General features: G+C 48.0%; 1 protein-coding gene across 1 annotated transcript in view; it reads left to right on the forward strand.

The window, feature by feature from the left end:
• Positions 1-8,818: 8,818 nt before the first annotated feature.
• Positions 8,819-19,994, forward strand: part of LOC125945126 (adenylate cyclase type 3-like) — a 197,734-nt gene continuing 186,558 nt past the window's right edge. The window contains exons 1-2 of the mRNA XM_049666699.1: positions 8,819-9,276; positions 9,347-9,872. Coding sequence (XP_049522656.1) covers positions 9,390-9,872 — 483 coding nt within the window. The 5' untranslated portion in view covers positions 8,819-9,276; positions 9,347-9,389. The remainder of the gene's footprint in view (positions 9,277-9,346; positions 9,873-19,994) is intronic.

The raw sequence follows: 19,994 nt of genomic DNA on the forward strand, positions 1-19,994 counted from the left end.
TGTGTGCGTCCCAACAAACGGCTTTGTCCTCGATTGGGTTCTGCGAGGCTCCGCCTCAGAGAACCACCAGAAAATATTAGACAAAAGAACCTGCTCATCACAACGACCAGTTAACCCCATACCTCGAGGACAACGGATACTTGCCGCACACCATGTTCGGATTCCGACAGCATTTGTCCACGCAGGATGTACTCCTGCTCCTCAAAAAAGACCTGCTCGACTACCTTGATCGCAGACGCAAATCATGAATACTGGCAATCGACGTAAAGGGCGCATTTGACAACGTAAGCCACGAAGCCATCCTCCGCAACCTCGAAGATACAGGCTGTGGAGCCCGGATCTATAACTACATCAGCAGCTTTTTGACACACCGAACAGCAACAGTAGGCGTCTGCAATCTCCGCAGCGATAAATTTCGGCTACCCAACAAAAAACTCCACAAGGATCAGTTATTTCCCTACTCCTTTTCAACATCGCAATGATCAAGTTGCCGAAACAACTCAATGCCATCCCAAACCTATGTCATGCCCTTTACGCCGACGACATCACACTCTGGACCAAAGCACCTACTACTGGACAACAAGAACACAATACGTGGGAAGAGCTCTCCGAGGCTCATAAAATCAGCCAACTAGAGCGGCTCAAGCTCACACCCACCGGACGTGAAGTTTTGCGCTACCTCGACTGCAGTGAAAGCTACATGGCCGAAACAGACCAGAAAGCAAGAATCCCACCCGCACTCCGTGAGTGTATCAGCGTTGCGCGCATACCGCGCAATATGCATCCGACTTACCATAAGGAGCGTCGGCAAAGCAGAATCCGTGCACTCAGCAAGAAATACGCGACAAACCCTGATACGAGGTATACCGATGCTGCCCGGTATATTCAACAAAACGCCTTTGCCCTAAGTGTCACGGATCACCAAGGCAATGAACTCGCCGCTGTCACCATCCGGGCAAGAGCCGCCGAGACTGCAGAGGAAACGGCAATCGCTCTGGCGATAACAACTTGCCCTGAAGTAGCCGTAATCCTCACTGATTCCCAAGCAGCAGCTCGCAACTATCAAAAATGACGCATATCAGCAACCGCACTCAAGATGCTTCAAAATCACATCGCACGCCCCCCGCTCCCCGACACCCACATCAACTGGATTCCAGGCCATCAGGGCATGACAGGAAATGAGGCGGCACACGCCACTGCCTGCGAGCATACCAGCCGGGCTTTCCTGCCATTCCACACTAGGCCGGCCACCAACGTTGATGACATTGCTCTAAAGTTCTCGGAGATTCTGCAACACCACCGACTCAGCAGAAGAACGTATCCATCACCACACAAGAAGCTGAGCAAAGAGGAAGAAGTCATCCTCCGCCGTCTACAGACAAACCGCTATGTACACGGAATAATCATGCACAGACTATATCCTACACAGTACTCATACACATGCACCCACTGTGACGTCCCAGATACCCTGCAACACATGGTCCAGGATTGCCCACTGCGTGACACATCCCCAGACCCCAGCTCACAAGCTCAACACGACCACACAAGACAAGAGGAGCACCCCAACTCAGCACACTTCTATACCACCACTGAAACGTGGGAGGCGAAGCTTTCCTCTGACGACCTGGACGATCAACGCAGTCTTGTCGCCCGGGCCAAGGAGGCAGCCCAAGCCAGAGGGTTCCTGGAATGAGGAATCCTCCCACCTAGGGTGAACCAGGTCCTGACTCGGATTACCGTTTCCGAAAATAAAAGTTTATTTCTTTTCTCTTGCGACCTAACCGTTGTCTTACAAGTGGGGGAGAGTGCTGTCCGGTTCTTCAGTCCTCTCACTCTCCCGGCCATTGCCTAACTTCACCTAGAACACCTCCCTGGAGCTCCGTTCGGGTCGCCGCCTATACCAACAGCAGTTGGCAATGTCGCAAGATCAGCAGCCCAACGTAGCAGCACCCGTAGCAACCCCGGCTGCTATCCCTGCTGAACGGTCACCACCCTCAAAAATACCCCCCGGTGTTCGCTGAACTTCGCGGAGACGCCGTTGAGGAATGGCCGGAACAGTACAATCGCGTGAGTGCCATAAATCGTTGGGATGATTATTCTAAATTTACCCACGTCGCTTTCTATCTCACGGGTGTTGCAAAGACTTGGTTCTTTAACCATAAGATCGATTTCCCCACTTGGACCTCGTTTACACGACTTCTGTCCGCTCCCTTCTGTCCACTCAGGTATCGCAAAGAAGCAGCTTGCTGAGCGTGTTCGGCACACCGGCGAGTCCTACACTTCCTACATAGAAGACGTCCTCGCCTTCTGCCGCCATGTCAATACCTCAATGGCGGAGAATGACCGTGTGCGCCACCTGCTCAAAGGCATCAGAACAGTGGCTTTCAATACTCTCGTGGTTCAGAACCCCACCACCGTTGCAGATATAAGTATGTGTCTGCGCCTGGATGAACTTCAGACAATACGCCTGCAACCTGACATGCCTGTTCGCTGGACCACCAACGACAGCGAGCTACGTGAACTGGTCCACCCTATCATTCGTGAGGAACTTCATTCCCAAGCTTCGCCAAGCCCTATTGAGGTCCGTACGACACCTTCTGGTGGTAGTCTACGCAATATCGTGAGGGAAGAACTGGCTTCCATGACGTGCGCGCATCCTATGCCAACACCAACTTACGCTCAGATTGCCGCTATTGTACCACCCGCCCAGCAACTACATCAATAGCCGCCCGCAGTACAGGGTTCGGTGAGTCCTCTCACTCCGAGCGCATCGCCTCAGTCTTACAATGCCTGGCGCCCTCCTCGACCAGTCTGCTTCTATTGCGGCATCCGCGGCCATATTTCAAGGTTTTGTCGACGTCGCCAGCAAGACGAAAGGCGTGGCTATGACGATTTTGAACGAGATGGCTTTTCTGCTCCTGGACCAAACCATCGTCGCTCTTACCCGACTTATTCACGTCGTTCACCATCTCCGCCAAATTTCGGCGCAGCCAGTACTTCCCGTTTCCGGCGTCGTCGCTCTCCTTCACCGATTCGGCACTCCTCTTCACCACTTCGACCCGCGACTTCAACCAGTGCTCATCGCCCGGAAAACTAAGCTGTGCAGCTTCAGGAGGGAAAGCTGCATCTTTTAGACTGCAACTCCTCCGGAGCGTCCCTCAAATATATTGTTGGTGTATGTTGAAGGTGTACGGCCTTGATGGACACGGGCGCATCCCTTTCTGTTATTAGTATCGACTTGTGTTCCCGCTTGAGAAAAGTGAAGACGCCATAGCGTGGCCTTCCCCTTCGTTGTGCAAATGCAGTTTTTGTTAACCCTATGGTGTTTGCACAGCGCGAGTTTTTATTGATGGCATCCTTCACCATATTCAGTTTATCGTGCTGCCTTCGTGTACTCGCCCCCTAATCCAGGGATGGGATTTCCTCTCATCAGCGTCGGCTTTGATACCTTGTCGCAATGATGGATTAAAATTACGGCAACTGAATTCTCCAGGGATGTCGACGCTCCCAGCCTGCGTTTCGTAACAACTGTCGATTGTTTCATTCCCCCGGGCAATGAAAATATTGTTACACTGACTTCCAGTAATATCGTTAATGATGACGTGTTCCTTGCACCGTGCGGTCGCTGTATATCTAAGGGATCTACCATTCCGGCTAGCCTGGTGAGTTTTCAGGACAGTAGAGCTTTGGTCCCTGCACTTAACCGAACTTCTTAGCCAGTTGTACTACCCCAGGGCACCACCGTGACTTGCTTTGCTGAAACCGAACCTCTTGCGCTGGTTCCGCTTTGCGCGGAATCACCGCCTTCCTCTGGCATTACTGATGATCATGCTGTGACCACTAGAGCACTGCACGGGCTCGGGCTTACCCGAAAGCCCGGGCCCGGCCCGGCCCGTGGCCCGGGCCGGGCCGGGTAGAGAAGTTTTTTCACGGGCTCGGGCCGGGCTCGGGCACGGCGTGTGCTTTTTGACCCGGGCCCAGGCCGGGCTCGGGTTCTTTAACGCAGGCCCGGGCCGGGCTCGGGCTTTCTGCGAGTTATTCTCGGGCTTCTCAACTCTGAAAAACATGTATTTTTCGGTCTCGGGCCGGGTTCGGGCCGGTTTCGAGCCGGGCTCGGGCCGGGCTCGGGCTTAAGGTAAAGGGGTGGCGGGCCGGGCCGGGCGGGTAGCGTAGATTATTTCCGGGCCCGGGCCGGGCCCGGGTCTCGCCATAAAAGTTTTGATCGGGCTCGGGCGGGCCGCCCAATGTAAAAACGGGCCCGGGCCGGGCCCGGGCCGCAAAAATCGGCCCGTGCAGTGCTCTAGTGACCACTGCTCTAACTGCCACGATAAATCCGGCTCTGACTGCTGAGCAGAAGACCTTATTCATAAACACATCATTTCGTTTGACGTCCACTCCAAGCTTCTGGGGTGCACTTCCGGCGCGGTACATCGCATCGACACCGAAGGCAGTTCAATTGTGCGCCGCCGCCCATATCGCGTGTCTTACGCGGAGCAAAAAATCATAGAGGACAACCTTGCTGACATGCTCCAACGAGACATCATCCGCCCATCGTCCAGCTCATGGTCGTCGCCAGTTGTGTTGGTCCGAAATAAGGACGGCTCTGTTCGATTTTGCGTCAATGATCGAGCCCTTAATAACATCTCACGCAAAGTCGTATATCCGATGCCACGAATTGACGATGCCCTTGACACCCTTCAGGGCGCTCAATATTTCTCAAGCCTCGACCTCCGGTCAGGGTATTGGCAAAGACCTATGCACGAAGCGGACAAGGGCAAGACAGCCTTTGCAACACCGGATGGACTTTACGAGTTTAACGTAACGCCTTTTGGTTTATGCAACGCTCCTGCAACATTTGAACGGATGATAGGCACTGTCTAGCATGGCCTCAAGTGGAAAACTTGTTTATGTTATCTCGACGAAATTGTTTTTTCTTCCACTTTTCGTCAGCACCTTGAGCGTTTGGACGTAGTTTTGACATGCCTTTCCAACGCTGGACTTCAGCACCGCACAAAAAAGTGCCACTTCGCCAGCAAGAACATAAATGTGTTGCGTCTCCTTCTCAGTAAAGATGGCGTCCGACCAGACCCCGGCAAGGTTGCTGCGGTGCTTCGCTTCCCTCGCCCAGAAAATCAAAAACACTTGCGAAGTTTCCTTGGCCTGGCGTCTTACTTCCGCCGCTTCATCAACCACTTTGCTGCCATTGCGTCACCACTGCAGAAGCTGCTCACCTCGGGCACTGCCTTCACTTGGACAGACGGCTGTGAGTTTGCTTTCTAAGCCCTCAAACGTGCATTAACGTTTGACCCAGTCCTCCGTCACTTCGATGAGAACGCCCCTATTTTCTGCACACCGACGCTAGCGGCCATGGAGCCGGTGCTGTCCTTCTACAGAGTGATAGCACTTCTCGAGAGAGAGTTGTTGCGTATGCCAGCAGCACACTCACGGCAGCGGAAGAGAACTATTCGATAACCGAGCAGGAATGTCTCCCAGTAGTTTGGGCCGTACAAAAGTTTCGACCATACCTTTATTTATTTATTTATTTATTTATTTATTTATTTATTTATTTATTTATTTATTTATTTATTTATTTATTTATTTATTTATTTATTTATTAGTTACCTGCATCGCCCCGTAGGGCATTACAACAGGGAGGTTACAGACATAACTAAATACATGAACAAATAATTACAATTATTTATGGACGACACTTCACTGTAATAACCGACCACCATGCCTTATGCTGGTTCCCATCACTGAAAATTTTGTCTGGACGCCTTGGCCGCTGGATACTCCGTTTGAAAGAGTACACTTTTGACATTGTGCATAAGTCTGGCAAAAAACATCACGATGCTGACGCTCTCTCTCACTGCCCCCTGCTACTTTTATCTTCGAGAGACTCCCTTCCTTCTTCGTCCCGTGATGATGACGCCGTATCGTCGCTTGTGTTATCATCACTAGCCGCCACTGAACCCGGCATCTTCAAATTACTGTGCTCAGTTCGCTTCATGTCAACGCGACGATCCATACTGCAGACGGATTATTCAACGCCTCTGTGGAGCTTCTCCTAATGCCAGATTACGTCGCCAACTACGACAGTTTAAACTTGAAAACACTGTGCTGCACCGTTATGTTTATACTACCGATGAACACAAGTGGGTCCCAACCGGATTTCTGCCGTCGTCGTCGCCGTCGCTGTCGCCGTCGCCGTCGCCGTGAGGTTCCGTATAGATAAAATCTTCGCCGCGCGCCGTATGCCCCAGCGGAAGCGTGCGGGGACGCGCGCTTTCACGGAGAGCGAACGCACTCAATCTCCCACGCGCAAGCTACTGGGTACTCCCCTTTCTACCTCGTTTACGGTCGTTCGCCAACGTTCACCATCGACGCCTCCTTCTTCAAGGCTCCCACTAACACATCAGCAACTATACCTGAACAGTTCGTGGCTCGACTTGCCGATTGTCGACGACGTGCTCGCCTCAATACCGAAGCCAGCCAGCAAGACCGCAAGCAGCGCTACGACAGCTCCCACCGTGACGTCACTTTTTCCCCTGGCGATGAAGTGCTCCTCTGGACACCTATTCGTACTCCCTGATTGTGCGACAAGTTCCAATCGCATTTCCTTCGACCCTGCATTGTTAGTGCCCAAACCTACAAAGTCCTGGCGCAGACCTCTCCGGTTATTGTTCTAATGACCGCCACTGCCATGCTGCTGAGGTTGTCCACGTTTCTCCACATGAAACCTTTCACAAGGCGTTCTTCGTCCCTTTGAATTGCGGCCTGAATGGCCGCTCCCACGCGGGGGGAAATTAGTGTGGGCATTTATTAAGCAATTATTTGTCATTTGTACATGATCATCGTCACGTGGGGTTCACATGGGGTTCTTCTTCATCATCGCTTGTAGGGCTTTCTTCTGAGTGTGTTCTGTGCTTTGGGCGAGGTCAGTTCGCCGCATCTCGGACGCGTAATAAACGTCGTGATAACTGCTGCGCCCCATTAATAATAATAATATTAACAATAATAATAATAATAATAAGAAGAAGAAGAAGAAGAAGAAGAAGAAGAACAACAACAACAACAACAACAACAACACCAACAACAACAATTGGTGAATAAGTCAGCATGGCCTTAAGGATTCCGGCAGAACTTATTTGCCGTGTTCCACTGGATATTTCAGTATGCGTGTTGGCGATTTTTTTTTTGCATTAAATCACTGGCTAGTTTTCTTGCAGGCTATTTCAGGTGGATAAATTGCTAAACTAGTCTTGCAAGTCTAGTTTTTTTTTTCATCTCTACAATTCTCGTGAGACGAATGTATCTTGTTTCAAATTAGTATATTAAGTTTTCCGCAACAGTCATTTAATTTTCGTGCATTATTATATTGATGTTTAGACATCAAAGCGGCAGAAATATCACTGCTCACATAGATGACACTTTTGACTGTAAATACTCGTAAGTGTTTCGGCGAGCAATACCTTTTTGTAAAGTTGTAAAATGTATGCCATTATTTTTCTGTGTTTTGCTGGAAGTGCTTGAACAGCTTCAAGCCTACCTAGGAATATTTATTGGCTGATCGATTGAACAATAGGTGTGATATGTGGGGACTCAAACGTGAACTTGGGATAAAGTAACGACAGCACAGTAGTGCAAACAAACAAAAGGGCGTTTATTACGCATTTTATACAATAAAGCCAACTGGCCGAACTACTACAAAATAGAACAAGCCAATGGACGCTGGCGAATAGAGGAAGTCCGACTCACCACGACAAGATAGCGAGCGAATATGTTTGCTCGCTCCGTTCAGTTTCTCGCTCAGTTTCTCATTCTCAACTCGCTCAGTTTTCTATCCTAATGTTTGCCCCCATGCTGGACACCAACACCTTCGCGTGTACAGTCATGCGAACGGTGACGCATTCAAACGATCATGTTGGTCCTTCCGGTGCCCCGCTCCGAAGCCTTTCTCGAGACGGTCCCGTGAAGCATGCCTACGGGCGCGCGGAACGTCCGCGCACCCAGCCGACCCCAAGCCCAAGAGGAAGAGGCTACTCCAAGGAGGCTAAAATTTTTTTTAAACCTTCTTTTACGACTGAGTAACACCACCGTTAGGCGGCGTTGGCATGCAACATTCGCGACATCTCTCGTACTATTCAGCAGCTACACCGACCGCCGGCGGCGCTTAGCTTTTTGGTGTATCCGGATCATAGGAGATGCGAAAGTGGGCGCAAGGGAGTCGAGCGTGCCCACAACTAACAGCTGTCGATGTGGAAGGATGAACAAAGTGTGCGTGAGCCAATTGACCGAAGAATGCTACACTTATTTTCACCTTGCACAACTGCGCAGCGATGTCATTATGTGAGTGGGCACTGTCTAATTCATGGCGCACCTCGCTGAATGACAAGACACGCGGACTAATCGCAACATTTGCCCAAAGTAGGCAACTCTGATGAGATAATTTGCAAAGCCACGATCCTTGCTTAATGAACACAAGCCTGCAACACAAACCCTCAACCAACTACATCATTCATTTCAGCATGGCTACCTAGAGACTGCAGACAGTGTCTGCAATCACTCCTGCGAGTCTGAAACTCAGATGTCTTCGGGAAGCTGGGCGCAAGCAAACACAGGGGAAGCCCTGCCGGGAGCGTTGTCCTTGAACGAGTGACACCCTGCGTGGATTCGAACGAAAGAAAAATAAAGGAACGCGCGTTGAAACATCGCGCAACAAATCAAGGCTGCGCCGCTCGCCGGCGCAGTTGAACTGCACGTCTTCTGGCAGCGAGCCGCGAGTCGTGCGCGAAAACGCGCTAGAACGGCCTGTTGACGCTCCGAGTGTAGCCGCAGCGACTCGGTGGAGAGGCAGCGCCCGCCCTGGACCCGTGCCAGGGTCCCACAGGCCCCGAGCACGCAGCTCCTCCGCCGCCGAATCGGTGGCGCGCTTGGGCCCGCCGGCGGCACGGCAGTCGCGGGCATCAGAGCGCCGCGGTGTACGCGGCGTGTGCATCGATTGGCCTCGTCGGCAGCGCTCTCTCGGGGCGGCCGGCGTTTTCTCGGTCGTCGTATCGATCGGGCCTTTGCATGCGCGCGCGTGTCCGGCCCCTTGCCATCCATTCGCCGCCAGCGGGCTAGCCGGTCTCGCGAATTCGGCGCCAGAGGTGCCAGTGGGTCCTGCGTGCCGCAAAGCACCGAAGCACGTACGCGCCCGGAGCCACGTACTGGCAGCCTGCCTGCCGGTACGAGCCCTTTCTTCGAGTCACACGTGCACGTCTTCGGCTGTCAGTGGTGCGTTCACGCGTGCCTCTCGGTGAGCGGCGGCCGCAGCTGAGAGGCGTTCTTGGCTCGCACCGCTCAGGTGCTGCTCCGGATGGTGGTGCCGGCCCCGCTCAGCTGACGGCATGGCAGCGGCGGCTAAGAAGGCCTGCGGCGGCAATGGGACGGGCGGCCCGCTGTCCCGGCCGCTGCTCAAGCGCACCGACACCGAGCTGAGCATCGACCAGAGCGGCCTGCAGCGACTGCTTCCTCGCCGCCTACGGTTCCTGTTCGCGGACGCGCAGGCCGAGAGCCTCTACCTGGACTACTACCGCCACCAGAAGTGGCTCGACTTCAAGGCATGGATGGCCACCGCGTTCCTCTGCTGTTTGGTCCTGGCCGCGGTGGCCGTGGGCCAGTGGTACGTGAGCCTCGACGGTGCCGCGGCCGGCCCACCCTGGTGGTTCTCGCCGTTGCTGGTTGGCCTCCAGTCCCTGTCCTTGATTATACTGCTGGCGCTGTTCATGTGGCCACGTTCCTCGTATGCCGGTGCATGGGCCGCTCTGCCCGCGGTTCTAGTGCAGCTGCTGCAAGTCGTCTGCGCCGCATTCATTGAATCCGACTCCACGGTGAGTGGATACATCACCCCCAACTGTTTGCTGTGCGCCGCTCAGAAGTCTGTGTCGAGTGTTAAGCGACAGTCACACCCGCTTTTTACCACTTCTCCAACCATAAAGCTTGGAGATTGAAAACGAATGCTACATATGCCTACGACGCAGAACTTCGGGGTCTGGAATACAACTTTCTTTTCGTGCTAGCCGCTTTGCCAGGGCGCTTAATATCATGCTTTCCATGGTGCGCCCGTTTATACCGAGCATTCTTGCGCGCGAATGGATTTGTGGCTCCAGGATTATTCTCATACCAAACCCGGCTCTTTTTTTGCAACTGCGAAAGCGGGAGCAATTCCACTGTTGGCAGGACTCTCCGGTTTTGCTCGCGTGTTCGTCAGAGACGGTAAATTAGAAACACAAAATACGAGCCAATTAGGCGACAAATGCTCGTTTTGTGAAGTTAAAAAGCACAGGCAGCTATTCTCTGCCAAGAACTTAGGCAAGTAAGTCTGGGACGCTTGCCAAAAAGCTCACCTGGACGGAGCAGGAGAGGTCACAAAGCACAAGCAAATATGTTGATTAACTTTGCAAAACAGCTGGATTTATGCTAAAGGCACACCTTTGAACTGCGGCCTCGAAAAATGTAAATGCGAAGAACCGGAGAAGACTTTAGTGTGGCTATGCATTCTTCTACGTTAGTAACTGCGAAATAATTCCACTGATACACACAAGCAGAACGAGCTCAAGGGTATACTATGCGAAACATTAACATTTATGCACCTTTCGTCGCTGTGGACTTCAGGTTCATGTACTGATTCGCTTTTGTGTTTGCAAAATGTTGATTCCGTGATATTCTGGCTGCATCAAGGCGCCAGCATTTTCGCGCGTGAAGAAACAGAACCTCCGTACGGCGACACATGAAGAAGCCGCACGGATGCTAGCAGAAATTGAAGGCATGAGAAAGGTATGAGTACTCTACGGCGAAATCAATTTTCAAGCGATCTCGTCTATCCTGTCGAATTTCTCCTTTCCCAGTTTGCCGTGCCTTCAGTTTTTCTTTCCCAATTTTCTGCAGGGATCGTAGTATTTTTGCATTTTGCTTTCTTATTGGTGTACCGTTGAAGTAAGTCAGGCGCGTGAAAACAATGAAACAAGTACAATATCGCTGAAACTTCCCGTGTGTTAACCGCGCCTAAGTTTATAGTGAAAGGCAAACGTTCAAAAATATAGCTTCACACTGTAACCGCAGCCAAGTGACCTTCGTGAAGACAGCTGCTTCTCTGCGAAATCAACGAGATGGCATAGAGATAAAAAGAGCCACACATACGCACACATGTGTGCGTATGTGGGGCTCTTACGCACACATACGCACACATGTGTGCCTATGTGTAGCACTGATTCACCTCAACTACTGCCTGCGTTAGGCACACGGCCATTCACGAAAGCGGGAATACTTTTTGTTAGACAAGCTGGGATGACTCAATGTTTATGACGTTATGTGATGAGCGAAAGGTCATGCGTTTGACTACCGGCCGCGGCGGTCGCATTTCGAAGGGGGCGAAATACAAAAACACTCGTGTGCTTAGATTTCGGTGCACGTTAGCAATTCCCATGCCGTCAAAATTATTCCGGAGCCCTCCATTGCTACGCTTCTCAAAACCCACTGCGCAGCCTGGGCACGTTAAACCCCGCAATATAATATTTCATTGCTGGAAAACCCTGAATGCAAGCTTGCGTTCTGCCATCTTATGATCGGATGAGCTCGTTTTGAAAGCAGCCCCGTTCAACCCATTAGGCCCTAAACGCCGCAGCTGTCACATTTCATCCATCTTTGCCGCTATGCGAAGCAACAAACAGCCTTGAGAAATATGTGAGCCAATAATTTTTCTATATGTCTTCATAACCTTTTCTCTAAAGACCCTCGCAAGAGGGTTGACAGTATTGTTAAATAATAATAAATAATAATAATAATCTAAAAATAAGTACCTGGTCGTGCCCCTGTTCTTCCAAGAGCTGATTAACCGATTACAATGCGTTACTTACGATAGTAACATCAAACTGCGGCAGAAAATTTCGGGCCTGACTTTAGATGCCTGACGTTAGATAAAGCTAGATAGGAATGTAAGCGCATTACCGAGCCACCTACGTTGACATTTCCTTCCATGCTGCGACAGCAAGTGATTCAACTTCAATAAAATAAAGATGACGGAGCAGTATACTTGAATAGAGAATAGCAGTTTCTTGTAGACAGCTCTTACATTTATTATTTTTGTGCATTGAAGTGTAGCATGAATTACAGCATTATTATTATTATTACTATTATATGAAAAAGTGAGCATAATTATTATAAAGTGACTGAATTTCTTTCTTCCTTTTTTATTGCAATACAACAAGATAAGCTTACTATCGTGCATGATTAAGATAATGAAAGACCATTCAGAGCATAACAATTTAGATACGAAAAAAACCATTCAAACCATAACAACAAGTGTGCAAAAGTTACGGTTATAGATTTCGCTAAAAAGTTACCATAGAAGTTAGTATCCCATGTCGAAGTCGTAATAAACCACCTTAAGCACAACTTTTTTTTTATTTTTCAGTTCCTTATTTTAAATTTGCCCTTTGGTTTTTCATTGTTTCCCGATGACATACACATCACCGCCGCACTTCACCCATCAGCTTTAGTATCTTGCTCAGATCACTCAGCCTCAGCATATTTGTGCCGTGGAATTCTTACATCAACAATATGACAATCTATACACATCAACGCTTTCTTTTCAGCGTTATAAGATGGCCCCTCCTAGAGTTAAATCACTCGTAGCAGAACCAGCGATCTACTACGAATGGTTACCACTGGCCATGGTGCAAATGTTGTCCCGGGTTGCTAAATCTCCCATGGGGACCAAGAGAAAGTTCATGCACATTTCCAAAATATAGCGCTCATCTTGGCCATCAGCCTTATTTTTATGCGCAGTGCTGAACAAAAGCCTCTTCCAGTTATCTCTAATAACTTATTACCCTTGTCTTGTGTCGGCCATTGTACGGCTGAACATTTGCTAATCTCAACCACACACCGCCGTCTGCTTTTCCCTTGGCATCGATTTTGTTGCCGCAATAGACCAGCGTCCCGATTACTCATTCCATTTAATAGCTCGTCTACTCGTTAAATTAGTTGCTTCGCCGATCATAGTGGCTCAGTTGTTATAGGCGTTCTGCTGCTCAACAAACTGTCGCGGGGTCGAATCCCGGCCGCGGCTGCCGCATTCTAATGAAATGCAGAATCGCTCGTGTATTGTGCTTTAGGAGCTCGTTGCAGAATTGCATGTGGTAATATATATATATATACATATATATATATATATATATATATTAGTACGTTACGGCGTTCTTTTAACCGATTATGCAGTTCCGGGGCGTTCAACCCCCCAATTTAGTTCAATTGAACCAGTATAGTCGGTTCAACCGGCGTGAGGTCAGTGTAGCAGGGGCGCGTCGCAATATCGCTCGCTCGATCATATTCCGGCTACGTCCTACCGGCACAGGGAAATCAGTGCGCCTATTCGTGGAACAAAGCTCATCAACTGCAAGCTGCGATGACCGATATTTCTAATTACACTTGGGATAAAAATAATAATAAAATGCGACAGAATTTTTTCTCAAATTGCTGGCTCCATAAAGTTGGCATATTACATTCCAAGCGTAATATCTTCAGCAAATATGGTCTGTGAAAATCTGCAGCGTCCACGAACTTTTCATTACGGCAACGTTGTCAATCGACTCCAGTTTTCTGTTAGATACCTCCAAAGTGGGCGAAGGGGGCCTAAAATACTATAGAACATGTGTGACCGGTGGTGGGATCGGACCTCCGTCTTCTATCATAGCAGCCCACCTCCGTCTTCTATCATAGCAGCCCACTGCTTTAACCACAATCGCACACATGCCTCACACGTGTCAAGTTGCTCCTTGAAATGTCTGGAGCGTGCGCCACGTGTCATTTTCTCGCAATCATCCCTTGTGACAGCTAGCTCTTTTTGAGATACTGTGTTAGACTGTGTACCTTCGGGGTCGGCTTACATTTTTCTTCAGAAGAGCGGGATACCTCCAAAGTGTATGATGTCCACAATGCTACCACGTTAAAAGAAGATAGAGAGAGAGAGAGAGAGAGAGACGGGGGCGGCACCCCGTATCACAGCCATTTACGCAAGTTAACACCACTAAGTACTGGAGCACAGGTCCCGTAACAATGACAATGCCTGAAACGGCTCGCGACGTTGACATTCCAAAATGGTCCTGTTCCGCAGGTGGTCTCTCATCAACGCTATAGCTGGCGCAGTCGCGAGCGATCGTGTATCTTAAGTGTGTAAAGGACAGACAAAAAATGTGTCCAATAGTCTATTTCCTACCACCGTCATCGGCATTGCCGGCGACTTCGATACGGATGGCATATGACTTCGCAACGGCTAGTTCTAGTCATAGTCGACATAGCAGGACTGGCTCGCGTCGGAACAGTCCAGATGGCATTCGAAGGTTGGGGTACAAGCTGTGTCGAAAAGCTTGCACGTCGCAAACAGAACAAGTAATGCGTCGTGCAAGGTTTTCAGCTTTATCCGTCCTTGACAATGGAGTCCATTATTCTGTGGTAAATTCATCGGCTGGCCGAGCAACGCCACCCACGTGCTGGCTGCCGCAGTGGAATGAAAGCCACGCAGAAGCGGCCAAAGTATGAAGAAACTCTGTAATCTCGAACGCTGGTTGTTCGTGGGGTGAGCGCCGCAGCGCTGTAGCAAGCTCGTAAAGGACCATTTTCGATGTTGTTCCTGGCTGATGAGGCAGACACCTTGCCGGAGCCAGTTCTCATCGTCTAGCATCGCTAATTGCACTACAGGCTGCCATCAGGCTTCACTACCGCAAACAAACCATCGCTTACTCCTTGTTTTCTGGTTTGACAGGAAGTGCAATGCCATACCCGGAATTAGAAAAAGAAATCCTGACCGCTCTTCTCCTGCTCCTAAGAGTTATCGCTATTCATTTTGTACTAGAGATACAATGACCATATTTGTGCTCACATACTCTCAGCAGCTCTGACAGCGGGGTCGTTTTTCCGGCCACTGCTACCACCGTCCGTTGCAAGACCACATCGGACTTGGGGCTCTTTATGCGATTTTAGAGTTTCAGCTGCTTTTTCAAAGTCATGAAGCTATGTGCATCGAAACAGGCTGCTGATGAACATAGCTTCATACAGTACGTGTGATAGAAATGCGGCTGGCGGTGGGAGCTGTATTAGTTGTATTATTTGTTAAGGGATAATGAGAACAATTGCTGAGCACTTCACTGACTTTCACTCGCTCGAGCCACTTCAATACTTGTAGAGGTTGTTGTTTGTTGACGCACGCTTGCGAGAATAAATTTATTGCTAGAGGGCTCTCATATCACCTCAATTTATAATCCTCTATTCAATAAACAACTGTGTTGGGACCAGCCATCGAGACAATAGGTGCCAATATTTCGAGAGTCGTCCAACTTAAGCAAAGAATAACCTAAGACTAGCACTAACGTTTAATTCGTTTATTGAACCTCTGGCCTGGCTTTTAATATTCGCAGGACTGCCACGTCTATAAATTAAGAGCGAAAGTAGAAATGTGGGACTAGCATACAAATTTATATAACCCGCAACAGCCAGACAACACGTAAGATTATGCACAATATGAAAATAAGAAAGCTTTTCTCCATTATTACGAATATACATACTAACTGAGGTTAGAATGTATAACTAACTGAGGTTAACTGGTTAGAACTGAGGTTAAATGAGGTTAGAAGAACTGGTGAGGCTTACACAGTACTGACTAACGGCCACGTCCTCTGCTACAGAGGTCTTCCAGATAAGAAAGAATCCGGGGTAGGATTTCTAGTGCATAACAACGTAGCGGGCAACATTGATGAATTCTACAGCATTAATGAAAGGGTAGCAGTCGTCGTAATAAAGCTGAATAGGAGGTACAAGCCTATGCCCCAACCTCTAGTCACGATGATGAAGAAATAGAACAGTTCTATGAAGATGTTGAACTAGCAATGAGAAAGGTGCAAACTCAGTATACTTTAGTCATGGGCGACTTCAATGCAAAAGTGGGGAAAAAGCAAGTTGGTGAGCAAGCCATTGGCAACTACGGCATCGATTCTAGGAATGCAAGAGGAGAGATGTTAGTAGAATTCGCGGAAAGGAATAGGCTCCGAATAATGAATACCTTCTTCAGTAAGCGCAGCAACAGGAAGTGGACCTGGAAAAGCCCTAATGGAGAAACAAGGAATGAAATAGATTTCATACTCTCTGCCGATCCAAGCATAGTGCAAGATGTAGAAGTGTTAGGTAAGGTTAAGTGCAGTGACCATAGGTTAGTGAGGTCTAGGATTTCTCTCAATTTGAAGAGAGAGAGAGTGAAATTAGTCAAGAGGAAACAGGCCAACCTAGAGGCAGTAAGGGTAAAAGCAGACCAATTCAGGCTGGTGCACGCAAACAAATATGCAGCTTTAGAACAGGAAGATCAAGATAACATAGAGCTAATGAATGAAACCGTAACTAGGCTGATCTCAGAAGCAGCAATTGAAGTGGGAGGTAAGGCACCAAAGCAACCTGTAGGGAAGCTCTCCCAAGAAACAAAGGACCTAATAAAGAAACGACAAAAGATGAAAGTGTCCAACTCAAGAGATGAGATAGAATTCGCTGAACTGTCAAAACTGATAAACAAGAAGAAAGTAAGGGATATTCGAAATTATAACGTGGGAAAAATTGAGGAAGCCGTAAAATATGGACGCAGCATGAAATCAGTAAGAAGAAAACTAGGCATAGGACAAGGCAAGATGTATGCACTGAAAGATACGCATGGTAATATCATAAGCAATTTCGATGACATAGTAAAAGCAGCCGAAGAATTCTATACTGACCTGTACAGTAGCCAAAACAGCCAAGCTACTTCAATTCGAAATAGTGATGAACCGGATACAGAAGCTCCTTCTGTAACTAGCGATGAAGTTAGAAGGACCTTGAAAGACATGACCAGGGGAAAAGCGCCTGCAGAAGATGGAATAACAGTAGATTTAATCAAAGATGGAGGAGATATCATGCTTGAAAAGCTTGCGGTCCTTTATACGCAATGCCTCACAACTTCAAGTGTACCAGAGAGCTGGAAGAACGCCAACATTATACTTATCCATAAGAAGGGAGACGTTAAAGAATTGAAGAATTACAGACCCATTAGCTTGCTTTCAGTATTGTATAAAATATTCACCAAGATAATTTCCAATAGAATCAGGACAACACTTGACTTCAGTCAACCAAGAGAACAGGCTGGCTTCAGGAAGGGATATTCTACGATGGACCATATCCATGCCATCAATCAGGTAATCGAGAAATCTGCGGAGTACAATCAACCTCTCTATATGGCTTTCATAGATTATGAAAAGGCATTCGATTCAGTAGAGATATCAGCAGTCATAGAGGCATTGCGTAATCAAGGAGTGGGGGAGGCATACGTGAATACCTTGGCAAATATCTACAAGGATTCCACAGCTACCTTGGTTCTCCACAAGAAAAGTAGAAAGATACCTATCAAGAAAGGGGTCAGGCAAGGAGACACAATCTCCCCAATGCTATTCACTGCATGCTTAGAAGAAGTATTCAAGCTCTTAGACTGGGAAGGATTAGGAGTGAGGATCGATGGCGAATATCTCAGCAACCTTCGGTTTGCAGATGACATTGTCCTATTGAGCAACAATGGAGAGGAATTACAACAAATGATTGAGGACCTTCATCGAGAAAGTGCAAGAATTGGGTTGAAGATGAACATGCAGAAGACAAAGATAATGTTCAATAGCCTGGCAAGGGAACAAGAATTCAGGATCGCCAGTCAGCCTCTAGAGTCTGTAAAGGAATATGTTTATCTAGGTCAATTACTCACAGGGGACCCTGATCATGAGAAAGAAATTTACAGAAGAATAAAATTGGGTTGGAGTGCATACGGCAGGCATTGGCAAATTCTGACTGGGACCTTACCACTGTCGTTGAAAAGAAAAGTGTACAATCATTGCATTCTACCGGTGCTAACATACGGGGCAGAAACTTGGAGGTTAACAAAGAAGCTCGAGAACAAGTTAAGGACCGCACAAAGAGCAATGGAACGAAAAATCTTAGGAGTAACGTTAAGAGACAGGAAGAGAGCGGTGTGGATCAGAGAACAAACGGGGGTAGACAATATTCTAGTTGACATTAAGCGGAAGAAATGGAGCTGGGCAGGCCATGTAATGCGTAGGATGGATAACCGGTGGACCATTAGGGTTACAGAATGGATACCAAGAGAAGGGAAGCGCAGTCGAGGACGGCAGAAAGTCAGGTGGGATGACGAGGTTAGGAAATTCGCAGGCGAAAGTTGGAATACGCAAGCGCAAGACAGGGGTAATTGGAGATCGCAGGGAGAGGCCTTCGTCCTGCAGTGGACATAAATATAGGCTGATGATGATGATGATGATGATGATGATGATGATGATGATGATGATGACATACTAACTGTCATAAAAGGAGACCCAAAAATGTGTTTTAACATTCACCGTGTAACACTCACTGAAGCACAAGTCAAAGGAACAGAAAAAGAGGAACGAAATTCATGCTCGACTTCAATTAAACTGCAATTTGCTTGCGATGATCAGCAATAATCAACAAACACAACAAAGCAAATTAGGAGCGTGAGAGGCTTAACACTAAATAAGCTCATAGAAGAAACGTCACTAAGCAAATTATCTTAATTGAAATATACAGAAAGTACTTGCAGTTTCGTGCTCAGCTTTATCTTTACATTTCTTAATGTTTTATACCCTAAAATCAGAGCGAAGAGCTGCGTCACTTGCAGTATTCACCTAAAGAGCCCAGTATTATCACCGTGTGCAAAGGAAATCTGCAGTGCATGAAAATAAGCATACGTAAGTCCACCTCACAAGGCGGCTGACACGACATCAGATTTAAAAAAAAAAGAACAACTACGGGTCACTTCGCTTTTGTTTGTAGTTGATGAAGCAGCGTATAAAAATGCTACACTGAAGCCATAGCATTCGACTATAGACAAATGTATTCCGATACTTGGAGAAACAATTCATGAAAGGTCGGGTGTTTTTTGCTCTTGTAGCACCAACTGCACGCGCTCTGCGAACTGCGTGAGCGTCTCTATGGCGCGGATAAGTTCATTCGTTACTTTGCGATTAACTTTGCTGGCAAGCGTGATGCCACAATCGAGCAACCCATGATTTGGCCGCGATGCTTCGAGAAAGTCGCCACGACAGCTGGTGCTGCAAACATTATATATATATATATATATATATATATATATATATATATATATACATGGTGTCCCAGCTATCATGCAGCACGATTTAAAAAAAGAGGAACGGCGTTATGCGAAGCAAACCTAGTGCGTATTGTTTCCAGTGCAGTGGAGTAGCCGCCAGTAATTTTTGGGTTACAGAGATTTATTTAGCTAATTGTAATGAATTATCTAACTTGAGAAGTAATGTCCTAATTATCAAAGTGTCAATGAGAAAATTGTAGAGCAACACGAAAAACTCCCGATACAGCTTTCTGTTGCTCAATACGTGCTACATAAATGTGTTTTTCCTGTGTGAAAGAAGCCAGAATTGCCGCGCGACTGGCCGCTCGAGGCGCTTTGCGTGTATTCGCGGGCATCTTTCACGCTCGGAAAAACACATTTACGTAGCATGTATTGAGCAACAGAAAGCTGTATCGGGAGTTTTTCGTGTTGCTCTACAACTTTCTCATTGACACTTTGATAATTAGGACATTTCTCCTCGAGTTAGATAATGAATTACAATTAACTAATTAAATCTCAGTAACGAAAAAATTACTGGCGGCTACTCCACTGCACTGGAAACAATACGCACTAGGTTTGCTTCGCGTAACGCCGTTCCTCTTTTTTAAATCGCACTGCGTGATAGCTGGGACACTCTGTATATATATATATATATATATATATATATATATATACATGCCACGCTGTAGCCTTTGGACTTATTTCCACACATGTGTCAGCGAGCAAATGCAGTAGCCCTACCAATAACCAGCGCAGCTGACGGCTTCTTCCG

The sequence above is a fragment of the Dermacentor silvarum genome, chromosome 4 (assembly GCF_013339745.2).
Source record: "Dermacentor silvarum isolate Dsil-2018 chromosome 4, BIME_Dsil_1.4, whole genome shotgun sequence".
NCBI classification, from domain to species: domain Eukaryota; kingdom Metazoa; phylum Arthropoda; class Arachnida; order Ixodida; family Ixodidae; genus Dermacentor; species Dermacentor silvarum.